At 37.7% G+C, this 13,208-nt stretch overlaps 1 protein-coding gene across 1 annotated transcript; it reads left to right on the top strand.

The window, feature by feature from the left end:
- Nucleotides 1-3,408: 3,408 nt before the first annotated feature.
- Nucleotides 3,409-9,962, top strand: LOC137737596 (glucose-6-phosphate isomerase 1, chloroplastic). The gene is made up of 14 exons (XM_068477132.2): nucleotides 3,409-4,324; nucleotides 4,448-4,570; nucleotides 4,815-4,913; nucleotides 5,324-5,407; nucleotides 6,205-6,348; nucleotides 6,432-6,497; nucleotides 7,183-7,251; nucleotides 7,361-7,468; nucleotides 8,079-8,131; nucleotides 8,213-8,351; nucleotides 8,492-8,648; nucleotides 8,850-8,928; nucleotides 9,392-9,458; nucleotides 9,561-9,962. Exons 1-14 carry the CDS (start codon nucleotides 3,791-3,793, stop codon nucleotides 9,693-9,695), a joined length of 1,857 nt encoding a protein of 618 aa, XP_068333233.2. The 5' UTR covers nucleotides 3,409-3,790; the 3' UTR covers nucleotides 9,696-9,962.
- Nucleotides 9,963-13,208: the final 3,246 nt, after the last annotated feature.

The following is a 13,208-nucleotide window of genomic DNA, read 5'->3' as shown; positions in this document are numbered from 1 at the left end:
TTTCTTAGATGAGTTATATATGGTTTTTAGTATAATGACATAACCTAATTTTTATACAAAATATATAATTTTTTAAGTATAAGTGTGCACTTATTTATTTTTTTATACAATAAATTTCCTTAAACCGCCTAATCCACCTGAACCCAAGGCTTTAACAAGTAGCTTCGTTTCTTCCCCATATCTGAATAGTGCATAAGGGATATTTTCTTGCTGGTCGAGCCCATTTCTCTCAACTTCAACGCAAGGAAAAGAAATTGTTCCATGATATACTCCCTTCGGTAATTTAAAACATTCACATATATATGCAGTTAACGGAATAGCAGCAACCTTCCATTCTTCAGTAGACTAATATGCTTAGCCCATTAGGGTTGAGGTAGCGGTCTGCTCACACAGTCTGTCACATCCCAGTCTCGACTCCGCCGTAGCACGATATTTTCCGTTTTGGGCCCCAGCCACGCCCTCACGATTTGGTTTCTAAGAACTCACACGAGAATTTCCTAGTGGGTCACCCATCCTGGAATGCTTTCGCCCAAACTCGCTTAACTTTGGAGTTCTGATGGAATCCAAAGTCAGTGAATTCCGAAAAGGCCTCGTGCTATATGGAGGTGGGCATGTACATATAAGGCACATCACCTCATCTTCGTTGGTTGATGTGGGATGTTACAATCCACCCCCTTAGGGGCCCGACGTCCTCGTCACTCGCACCACTCAATAGAGTGGCTCTAATACCATTCTGTCACATCCCAATCTCGACTTCGTCGTAGCACGATATTGTCTGCTTTGGGCCATGGCCACGCCCTCACGGTTTTGTTTCTAGGAACTCACGCGAGAACTTCCCAATGGGTCACCCATCCTAGGAATGCTCTTGCCTGAACTCGCTTAACTTCGGAGTTCCGATGGAATCCGAAGCCAGTGAGTTCCCAAAATGCCTCGTGCTATATGGAGGTGGGCATGTACATATAAGGCACATCACCCCCTCTCCATTGGTCAATGTAAGATGTTACGATTTTTGGGATTCTGTCATGCCCCGAACCTGGGATAGGTAATTAAAACTCGAACCCGAATCCGTAACGTGAGTTAAAAGCTTAATAAATAAAAGGAAATTGACACGGGTTGGAAAAATAAACTTCTCTTATTAAAATAACTCCAAAACCTTACAAGGTGTACAAAAGTAATAAATTAAAATCATTAAATTTCTCCTCAATCACAACCTCAGCTCGTCTATCACCTGTCTTGCCAAATAACTAATCTGTAAAATAATAGGTGAGAAGTGAGCAACAACCACCATCGCTCAGTGAGAAGAATATGTAATATGCCAGTTAAGCGATGCCTTTTTACACACTCTAGAAAATAGGATAATAATATCAAAGCTTTAACCACGTAATTTCATATCACATCATCTCTTTACGTGTTCATTACATCCTTCATAAGTTGTAACTCACCACGTGACCCCTACTGGCCCTTCCGCCTTAATGTCCCCGTGTGCAGTTTACATTTATCCCTCAGATTAATGCAACACTAAAGTTCTCATGCTCCATGAACATATCCAAATAATCCACATATCACCATATTAATAATTCCAAAAGCATTTCAACAAATCCAACATGCTTGACTTAAAATAGATAGAGATTTATAAATAGATAAAACCCACGTTAGTTCATGGTAAACCCCACGATAGTTCGTGGTTTTCATTTATCAGAAAATAAGAATACTTTGAAACATATTACATAAACCACTCACCTTGATCGATAGCTAGAACCTCGGCAAGACAAGTATACAAAGAATCTCCACACAACAAACCCTAAACCCTATTCTTTCTCTCTTTACCCTCACTCCCATTCTCTACGTTGAACCTTCGATGCATGCTCTACATGTTTCCTTCTTTTTATGCTCCAAAAATAATGGTGCAAGCTCCTATTTATACTAGGAGAAGACGGCAAAGATTAAGCCATTTAATTGGTTGGAAGTGCAACGCATGACAGCTAGACCTAGGTTTTTCGTAAAAATCCGACACCTCAAGCAATAGAGTGGTGACTCACCTTAGTATCTAATAGCTCTTGCTTAAAATTCATGAGTCACAGAGGCCGCCGGAAACCCTAGGATTGGTGCCCCTTGAATTGTCATCCACTTGGACTCCAACGCCTCAATCTATGCTTAGGACTTGTTCCTGGGTTCAAGGGGAATCTACTAGTGTTGGTGGTCAAGGGAATAACCTTCAAAAAGGGCAGATCGCCACCGCGGAATCCACGAACTCGCCAAAGGAGTTCATCATGAAATTGGGGAAAAACCGAGTTGAGTTTGGGTGGAAATTGAAGAGGAAAGGTCGGTGAGTAGTGTGGTGGTGATGGGTGGTTTCATCTCGTCAAAAAATCGATCGAAATGACTTCGAAAATTTCGCCAAGGACCGGGTTGGAAGTCGGGTTTCACGCGGGTCAAGAGTATCTGGGTGCTGGCTCCCCCTTCTTTTTTTTTTTTTTTTTTTTTTCTTCTTTCTTTCTCATTTCCCTCTTTTCTTCCTCTCCTCCTTGGGCAAGTCCCTCTCTCATTTCTCTCATTTCCTTCCCTTCTCCAATCACAGCCACACACGTGGCTTTTCTTTACCAGAATACTGCTCCAGCAAGCTGGAGCCTTCTAGAAATTAATGGTCCAATGACCATTTTGCCTTTGTCTTTGCTCGTTTATAAATCCTTCATTATAATTTCGATTTACAAACAGTTTTCATGTACGCGCTTATGTGATCGAGCTCTATCCAAATATACCAAGAAATATGATGAAACATGGAAGGATAAAGTATGTCCCCACATAATTCTATTTAACCAATTACGGGCATTTTCGTCTTTTTAACTTATCGAAAAAATTATACACCGTAAATAATAAATATAAATGCATCGTAACTCTGAATACGAATACGAAATACTTAATTTAATAATACTCTGCGGGAACGGGATTTCACATTTCTCTTCATTTGAATTTCATAACCATCAATTGATTTGTCTTCAACTTCCTCCACATAATCATAAAAATGAATAACTAAATCATATACCTAAAAATACACTGGGTATTACATTTTTGAAGTAGCGAAATGATCAAATTACTCTTCCATAGTGTGCAATGTTTCTATTTAACGGCAATGTGGATGAAATGAATAGAAAATAGAAGTCGAGGGAAATTAGCTAAAAAAAATTGTTTGAGTCCTTAACTCTCAACATAATGTCTTTTTATTTAAGAATTAAAAAATCAAAAGTAGTTATCAAACAATGGAAACTGAAAACTCAATTGGAAACCAATCGACGAAATGAAAAAAGACAAAATTACAAGAACTCAAGTGGAAACCTCCATAATCTACAGGGCCTCTCAGTGCAATTTGGCCAAACAAAAGAACTCTGGGTTGATTCCACGCAGGATTTAAATAATCAACGGCACTGAAGCGGATGGATGCCTTTTGACCAAATTGTCCTTTCGAGACATCCGGTAGCCAGGTCCGCGCGCCGGCAAATGACCAAGAGCACAAAAGAGCGCGATGAATAGGAAACGCAAGATTATTCGCGGGCATTCCCGTAATAACACCACCAACGGAGGCCGTTTCCGTCAACGAAATAATAAACCGCCAACTAATCAATGTGTGAACCATGTCAAACGCCGCCCGCTCACGCCTAAAATACATACCGAGAGAGAGAAAGGGCCAAAAAGCCGAACGCATTTCTCAACCGCAACTCCCGAGCACACATCCATGGTGTGACTGAGTGTGGGAGCACCAAAATCCTCAAAAGTTCCTCAATCGGCGATTCCAATGGCTTCAATCTCCGGCATTTACTCTGCTTCTCCGACGATCAAGCGCCAGCTGAAACCGGCGAGTTCGCTGCGGAAGGACTCCGTTTCGGTTTCGGTTGCGTTTCCCGGCCGGGTCAAATCGGCCGATCGCGGCTTTGATCTGTCGGTGGCTCGGGAGGTCTCGGCGGAGTTAGCGAAGACCACCGATGGGGCTCCGAGTAAGAAGAAGGGGCTGGTGAAGGACCCACACGCGCTGTGGCGGAGGTACGTTGACTGGCTGTACCAGCACAAGGAGCTCGGGTTGTTTCTGGATGTGAGTCGGGTCGGGTTCACGGACGAGTTCGTTTCCGAAATGGAGCCCCGGTTCCAGGCGGCGTTCAAGGCCATGGAGGAGCTGGAGAAAGGCGCGATTGCTAATCCCGATGAGGGCCGCATGGTCGGCCATTACTGGCTCCGAAACCCAAAGCTCGCCCCCACCTCGTTCCTCAGGTTGCAGATTGAGAACACCCTCGAGGCACTTCTGAAGTTCTCGAACGACGTCGTCAGCGGTAAGGTCAGATTTTTGTGTTTTAATATCCGTTCGTTAATTGGTTAATCTGATTAGCTACTGATAATTTGATAAATAGATATGTTCGTATATGTGATTTGATGAAATGGGATTTGTTGGAAATTGCAGATTAAGCCGCCATCTTCGCCGGAAGGTCGGTTTACTCAGGTACTATCAGTTGGAATTGGAGGCTCAGCACTTGGACCACAGTTCGTTGCTGAGGCATTAGCTCCGGATAACCCTCCTCTTAAGGTACATTTACAAGTGCATTCTACTTTCTGCCCACATGCAAGCTTTTCTGTGACATTATAGGCTTCCCCTATCGAACCAAAATCGGTGTACCATATTTACATGCTTGAAGAATGCTAAGATTCGGTTCTGGTATGAAATATGCTAGCTACTGGGTGTAGTTCAATGCCAATCACTCTATCCCCTCCTATTTTGATCCTTTATATATTTGTGTAAATGATTATTTTTGTTTTTGTCTTGTTTCCAGATAAGATTTATTGACAATACCGATCCAGCAGGAATTGATCATCAGATTGCACAGCTTGGGCCCGAGCTGGCTTCAACACTTGTCATTGTGATTTCAAAGGTTTGAATACAATATCTCTTTGCCTTTTTTCTGTTATTATGCATTAATTTTACTACACGTCCGGTGAAATATGTGTGATGGTATGGTTTAAAACACATATAATTAGTGATTGATAAACCTAAGAGAATATTTTTCACTTTACGCTATAATGAACAATTTTACTTCATCCACACTTTCATGACAAAGCCACATGGACTGCAGTTTTTTTTCCAATTAGTTTCTAGTATCCCCAGATTTAAGAAAAATAAGCCTTTTTTGGTACCATAAATGTGAGAAACTAATATGAGAGGAGACACGATGTGTGCATTCAGTGTACATTTCCATCTAATTTTGTATTCTAAATTCTTTGTCTTGATTATGTTGTAATCCAAGTTGCTGATATGATGTCAATTTCAAATTATTAATTGCAGAGTGGAGGTACTCCTGAAACTAGAAATGGGTTACTGGAAGTACAGAAGGCCTTCCGTGAGGCTGGCCTGAACTTTGCAAAACAGGTTTTGATCTCAGGTTTTTCTTTCTGCTTTATTAATGTTCTGACAGTCAACTTATCAAATGTTAAATCTCGTCATTATAGAAAACTAGTAATCTGTGATAGCACTATTGGAGCTAGAGTTGTGGAGTAGGATATTAGGTTTATTAGGTTGTAGAAGGGGATGTTAAGCTCTATTTTATTTATTTATTATCATTTATGGTGTCCAACACTCTGACTGACGAACATGCCACATGCATTAGGAAATTGCATTGATCATCTTCCTTTTCTATGATTTAAGATGATGGGGAGCGTAGGTACCTGTCATGGTATATTGTTCCTATTGGCTGTATCTTCAAAAACCTTTCCTTGAAAACACTATTGTTTTGTTCTGATTTACCAGTTTTAGCCAACAATTCTCACAAATCCCTTGCAATTCCTTTTGTCTAAAGTGATGGTTAAACCTCTAACCTCTTATTCTAATGAGTGCTTTGGACTATTAATCAAAAGGGCTTAGTTGTCTACACAACACCACCATTTGATGTTTAATTTCAATCAATTTTTATGGCTGGCTTCTTTTCATAATTTATAAGGAGTTTTAGAGCTATTAGGATTTCTCTATTTGTCTGCATCAGATTCCCTATTTTAAAGGTGAGATAGAACCTCATTGATCGACCTTTCACCTCATATTTAGTGTTGGGCAGTGCTTGCTGCTATATGGTGATGTAACTTATAGTTTCATTTTTGCCAGTACTCTTATTTAGGTCTTTCTTCTCTTATTGTAATCGTCAACTTGTCATGTATTGCTATGTGTATGTGTAGGGTGTCGCTATAACTCAAGAAAATTCATTATTGGACAACACTGCCAGAATTGAGGGATGGTTAGCTAGACTCCCCATGTTTGACTGGGTTGGTGGCAGAACATCCGAAATGTCTGCAGTTGGTCTTCTTCCGGCAGCACTGCAGGTTGGAGACCTTAAATTCAGGTTTTGATATGATCACCATTCATTTTTATCATGGGTAACTCTTATATAATTGATCCTCTTCAGGGGATTGATATTAAAGAAATGCTCGCTGGTGGACACTTGATGGATGAGGCAAACCGAACCACTGTGGTGAGCATCAGTTCACTACCTCTGTTTTTTATGGTTGATTGGATATAGTGCTGCCTGGTTGGTCAGAGCGAATTTTCTGAATCACAATATCAGTGGGGTTGTATACGATAGTTAACATATTGAAAAAATCATTTTATCTATTTTGATGGATAATTCTGCTGTTTTGCAAATTTTTCTATAATTTAACTTGATGTAATAGGAGTTGTGTAATATAGGTGTGAAACCTTTTCGGTTGGAAATTATTCCTTTACCTTGTAATGAAAAAGAATTACCCAGCTGGCAGTAAAAAAAATAAAAATAGAAGTACTGGCTGAGCTGCACCTTTCAGAGAACCTTCAGTGAAGTCAATTCCAGTGTACTTACATGCCTTACACCACCGGCTCCCCAAATTTGATAGTTCTCTTTGGAAAAGTCATTGACTTACTTGCTCTGTTGCTGCTATATTCTGTTACTCTCAGCAGTAAAGTTATTTCTTCGGTTTAGTTTTTGGTAATACAGTTAGTTGTTTTCCCCAACGGTGAATGATTTTCCAGTCTGACCTCAAGTTGAACTCCATGAGAGTAAAATTGCATAACTAAGTGGGAAGTAATGAGTAATGACTAGTTATGTTGTTTGGCTAGTACTCCCCTAACCGAAATAGGAGTGGAAAACAAATAACCAATGTATTTCATGCTTTTTTGTTCAGCTTAGGAATAATCCGGCTGCGTTGCTTGCTTTATGCTGGTATTGGGCTTCTGATGGGGTGGGATCAAAGGTACTTTTTATTCGCTCTATTCTACTCCTTAAATACTGTCAAATTTTAGTGTGATCTCTTTATGATGTTTTTCATTTTGAAGTTATGTTTGCCCTTCGCACTTTGTCAGGATATGGTTGTTCTTCCTTACAAGGATAGCCTATTATTATTTAGTCGGTATTTACAACAGCTGGTCATGGAATCTATTGGGAAGGAATTTGACCTTGATGGAAATCGGGTATGTGCAACAATCTGTATACCATTCTTTTGTTCATTTAGTTCTATTTTGAGTGGGAAAAAGTTGATCACCTGAAAACATTTAGTTAGTTTCCAAGATAGACTTGGATTTTGCGATATTTTTAGATTTTGCCTTCTGCGGGTAGGTATTTGCACTAAAAAATGGGAGTCTAGTTTAGTTTTGACTTCCGTACCATGTTTTTGCCCTTGTATAAGTTCCCAAGGCGATCAGGCTTCAATGCTTCATCACTTAGACTGGTTCGCATATGTGACGTGTTTAGTGCTAGCATGGAATAATATGATATTTAAATGTGAACAAGCTTTGAATTTGTGTATGTAGCCTCGCAGATAGTGTCAAGCTTTTATTAAGTTCTGTAAGTCCTGCTCCTTGAATTTTGATCCCTCTCATAATGTGTGTAGCTCCATTAGTTGATTACATAGGAATTTAGCATAGATTGCTTTCTGAACCCTCTTGATGATCAACATACTAGATTATTTAAGACTGTTCATACCCTAATTAGTAGTATCTGTTAGAGGTGCTCCAATGGTGGGTTATTTTTTGGGTCAATATTTTGTAATTGATAGTTTTAGTGCGCACCTTTCTTTCACAGGTGAATCAAGGACTTACTGTCTATGGAAATAAAGGGAGCACAGATCAGCATGCGTAAGTTTTCAATTTTCATTACTAAGTTGATCCATAAATTGATGTATACTATTTGTGAGCTTCATGAACCTGTTTCAACAGCTACATTCAACAACTAAGAGACGGCGTGCACAATTTCTTTGTGACATTCATTGAGGTACTACGTGATAGGCCACCAGGTCATGATTGGGAGCTTGAACCCGGCGTCACATGTGGTGACTACCTGTTCGGAATGCTGCAGGTTAGATTCATTATAAATGACTACCTGTTGGGTGTCACTTCCTTTTATTTTTTTTGTTTTATTAGCTATAACTGGTTTGCTACGTTTTTATTTCCTAGCATACATGCATCAATGTTAAGATTCTAAACTGAGTTTTGCAGGGAACAAGGTCAGCTCTTTATTCAAACAACCGGGAGTCAATTACGGTTACAGTGGAAGAAGTGACACCAAGATCTGTTGGCGCTCTCATAGCACTTTATGAGAGAGCAGTTGGGATATATGCTTCACTTGTCAACATTAACGCTTACCATCAACCTGGTAAATAACATGTTTTGACCATCCTTGGGTCTGGAAGTGAATGAGTAGAAATGAAAGGTTATTTGTTTTATTTAGTTTTTGTGCATTATGCATTTGTCCCCGATATAGGTAGTAACTGAGAACGTTCATTTGTTATTGATATGTGACGTGAGTTACCTTCTTTTGTCTCTGTTAATCCTCTGTATTTAATTTTTGTCTCAGGTGTTGAAGCTGGGAAAAAGGCAGCTGGAGAAGTATTAGCCCTTCAGAAGCGGGTTTTAGCAGTGCTCAATGAGGCCAGGTATGCCGTCAAATTATTAGAAATCCAGCTCATTCTATGCATAGGTTCTGAAATGAACACTTTCGCAATTCTCTGTTCATCGTCCTTGCATATGATTTTATATTTTCACTGAATTAAGGTACAAAACCAATTTCTTACAAACATTTCCCAAATGAAGGAAAACTTCTGGAACTGTAACAACAGGATCATTATTTGAAAGATTCTTACAGAGAATCCGAATCAAATAATTTTGTATTTTTACGAAATAAAAGGAGTGGCAATTTGCTGCGGAAATTTTTTGCTGTCACATCCTTGTGAGAAAGGTCTTATCTGTTGCACTAATACGAAAATCACAACCTTGTCATTGATTGGAAAAGAAACAAAATCCGAATGAAGGACCACTTCTACCGTGTGTCACATAAGCAATGTGACCGGGGTTGTCATTGTTTGTTTCTAATTCTCACCACCACTATCTGTGTTTCAGCTGCAAGGATCCTGTCGAACCATTGACGCTTGAAGAAGTAGCTGACCGGTGCCACGCTACTGAAGATGTATTACCAGTTTCCCCTTTTCATATCTTCCTTTTTAACAGAAAAATCTGTTTCACTGTGCAGTTCATTTCTTTCACTAACGTTGTTACCTGGTTCCTTCAGATCGAAATGATCTACAAGATCATCGCTCACGTGGCTGCCAATGACAGAGCAATTATCGCTGAAGGCAACTGCGGTTCGCCACGAAGCATCAAAGTTTTCCTCGGGGAGTGTAATGTCGATGCGTTGTACGGTTAAGTTGTGTGCTTTCCTGTATTATGCATGTATTGGAACTTACACATCCGGAAAACTTCATCTTCTTCCCTTTGTATTTTGTCTTGTATTTTTATTTTTTTTTTCTTTTGAGAAGAAACTTTAACAATTTATTTGGAATCGCGAATCTGGTCGAGTTAACCCGGAAATAAAATTCCATTTACGGCTTGTCGTTTTGAGCGTGTCACAAACGATGACGATGTAATTAGGAATAATATGGTGGTTTATTTCAGAATATTATACTTTAAATCATCCTCCTTTGTCAACATTTTCTGCACGCTTTGTCAACATTTTCTGCACACTATCGGTTTTGGCACGCTAATTGTGTTAGTGCTATATTCTAATGTTGATTTGATTATAGTAATAATAATTGCAGACATTCCAATGACTCAATTGTCTTATTGCATTATTTTCACGAGAGGTTCTTATGTGAGACTGTCGGACGTGGTTGGTCATGGAAGAACATGATTTTATTTGGATCTTTTTTGTGAGGATCTTAAGGATCAATTCATCTTATTCATTTGTTAGTTATTATGTAGTCATAAATTATTTTGATTTTTTATTTAAATTTGAAGATAAATAATATTTAACGAAAACTGGCTGCATGATGTACGATAAATGATTAAGATGAATTGATTCCTAAGATCCTCATAAGGAGGATCCGGAGAGAATCCTCATTCGGTCATGGATGTGGTGGGAGGAGGTGTGACACAAAATGAGGGGTGAGTAGGGAAATTTCCTGGTGTCTAGTATCTGCAAGGACACATGGTCCAAGTGTCCGACTCTAGAATTTCTTTATTTTCATACATTATTTTTAACGTCTCTTACAATTTTCTTTATTTTTGATTGTTGAATGAACAAATCAAATAAAAATAACAGACATAATTAAACAAAAGTGTGTAGAAAATTGAAAATAATGTGTGTTTGTCATTTTTCTAATCGAAAAGAGCACATGAAAGTTTTGTTGATGGAATGAAGGATTGAATATTCAAATGGTTTTTGTCCAGCACTAGAAAATGACAGACAGTCATAGTCAATAATCAAAAGGAAAATTAATGAAAAGTGTTTGAAAACTTTGAATTTTAACGATAAAGACAAAATAAAGGGTAAAATGAATAGTATCATAATTAACTTTTTAATATAAAAATATAGTTTTTCGTTAAATTCAATAGTCCCGAAAACTTTTCGTTAAAATTCCTATAATCAAATGCGGAGAGATTCAAATCCAATTTGTCAATATCAGTCGGTCATTGTCCATCTCCAACTGTTGCCTGCTAATTATTTCCCCTTTAAGCCAGCCAGCACACGCCTAATTAAGGCTTATTGTCTCCAATTATTTGAAAATTCTATTTGTGGAAACCGACTGAAACTCTTGATTTTTAGTACTTGAAGCGTTTTTTAATGAAAATATTTTAAATAAATGCGTTTATGAGTATAAATATTTTTTATATAAGTATTTTCTAATGGTTCTAAATGCGTTTATGAGTACAAATATATTTTAGTTTTAGCCCTTTTTTAGTTATTTGAAATAAATTTTTAGTCATTAAAAAAATAGTTTCAAACAAATTCTAAACTTTATTGTGGGACAAAGTTAGCGAAATTCCATCATGTGCATACAATTATTATGTCCTTGTAAGCAGAGAGAAAAATTTATTATGTTTTCAATTTTTTTGGTACACAAATATTCTCTCACCTTTCATAATGTAGTAGCATCTTTCATCGATTTTATGATTTTTATAGTTATTGTACATTTTAAGAAAAAAATATCAGTTGGTGGCTTCGCATTGAATATATTGAAATTCTGAAACTCACTACTTTATAAAATAAAAATAAGCATCAGATTACTTGCACTCGGATTAGCCGATTAGGATTTAAAGATGCTACATCAATATGGTATCCAATATAATCAAAGATATAAGATTTGGAAAATGATTCATATATGAGATAAATCTTTACCTTGACGACCTAGAACCAAAAAGTCCTTCCTACTATTCATTTTATGTGTTTAGCTTCTGTGTATCACCAAAGAAAATTGTCAAGTTAATCCAAAATACATATATGCATAATCTCTAAGAAGTCAATCTAGTGGAAAGCAAGTAAGTGTTTGAAACTTCCCACTTGAGTTCAAATTTCCGCAAATTCAAACATATCCATTTTTTGGAGACGCTAATGCTAATTTGAAATACTGTTTGACTTGAGAGCTAAAATTATCTTGCTGCCACATGTGATTCGAAAAGTAGATTGAGAGGGATATAGCTACAATTTACTGTTGTGTCACGGCTGATGCGCATGATAATATTTCTTCCAAACTTGTTGACGTTGTTTCACATCGCCCGTACCCGTTTTTATGTTTGAGTACAAGGAAAATTGCGAAATATTTGGTAGGAGAGTGAGTTTTAGAGTTAGGCTTCTAGATGTGTACAGCTCATGTGCGTACAACGTCAGACCAAAAAGACAGAGAGGAATTAAAAGTTTTTGAGGGTGTTTGGTTGGCAGTGTGAGTAGCATGTGGCCGGTGGCTCCCACCCCATGCAGAAATAGCTTAAGGGTTAAGGCACTAAACCACCACTAATCTAGTAGATTTAGTCATTAAGCACTGGGTTGGTCAATTCCAATCTCAAGTGGTATAATTTTTTGTTTCAAATTAAAGTGCCCAGACCCCACCAATGACTTAACGGTTGACCCAAAACAGGCCAAGTGAAGTCGGTCATCTGCTTTTCTGTAAATTACAGTTACATACACAAAAGTAATTTAATAAAGTTACAAATTCAGTGTTATAAGTTTTTTAATGTCAAGAGGTATTCTATATGAAATTGATCTAAATGATAAAGAGAAAGATTCAATCATAATTACATAAATGATAGCAAGTGATCATTTATTACAGTGGTGGAGATGAGTCTTGCCCTCACGGTGTGGTTCGAACCTATTTGACTCTCTAATTTAACAAATCTATTGTTTGACATAAGAAAAATATAGTTAATTGGGTTCGAGGGAAGGAGGAAAAAATGTGGGAGATTGTCGATGTGAGGAGGGCTATAAGACTGTTTGATTTCACTATACCACTAACTTATTTATGTTGTTACAGTTAACTTGACTAAGCCTATTTCCGCTACAATTAACATAATTTTTGTTTAGCTGCATGCCGCAAAATCACAATCACAATGTATAATTTTTGTTTAGCTGCATGCCGCAAAATCACAATCACAATGTATGTATAAAAAAAATATTAAAATTACAAAAATCTCTTGTCATGCATATCTTCTATATATAAAACCAGTAGGGCTTTTGAACAGTGGTTTTTGGGATCACAAGCTTCATAAAAAATAAGTGGATAGAAATGCCCTTCAAATAAAAAACTTCAAAAACAATCTAAAATAATACATCAAATGTGGCAGGGGTATTTTCATCATATAAACAATGTTTTTAATAAGTAACTTTTTCCTGTACAGTGTTTTTTTATTATTATTTATAATTAGTACCTCACAATGAGCTAGTAAT

Source organism: Pyrus communis, chromosome 15, assembly GCF_041283825.1.
Source record: "Pyrus communis isolate YQ-2024b chromosome 15, ASM4128382v1, whole genome shotgun sequence".
Taxonomy (NCBI): domain Eukaryota; kingdom Viridiplantae; phylum Streptophyta; class Magnoliopsida; order Rosales; family Rosaceae; genus Pyrus; species Pyrus communis.
This window is presented reverse-complemented; position numbering and strand designations above follow the sequence as displayed.

Excerpts from the sequence above, each read along its gene's own strand:
- LOC137737596 (XM_068477132.2), top strand. The coding sequence starts at position 3,791 with ATGGCTTCAATCTCCGGCATTTACTCTGCTTCTCCGACGATCAAGCGC. Across the intron at positions 7,469-8,078 it reads TTGACCTTGATGGAAATCGG|GTGAATCAAGGACTTACTGT; the intron begins GTATGTGCAACA and ends TTTCTTTCACAG. Across the intron at positions 8,649-8,849 it reads TAACGCTTACCATCAACCTG|GTGTTGAAGCTGGGAAAAAG; the intron begins GTAAATAACATG and ends TTTTTGTCTCAG.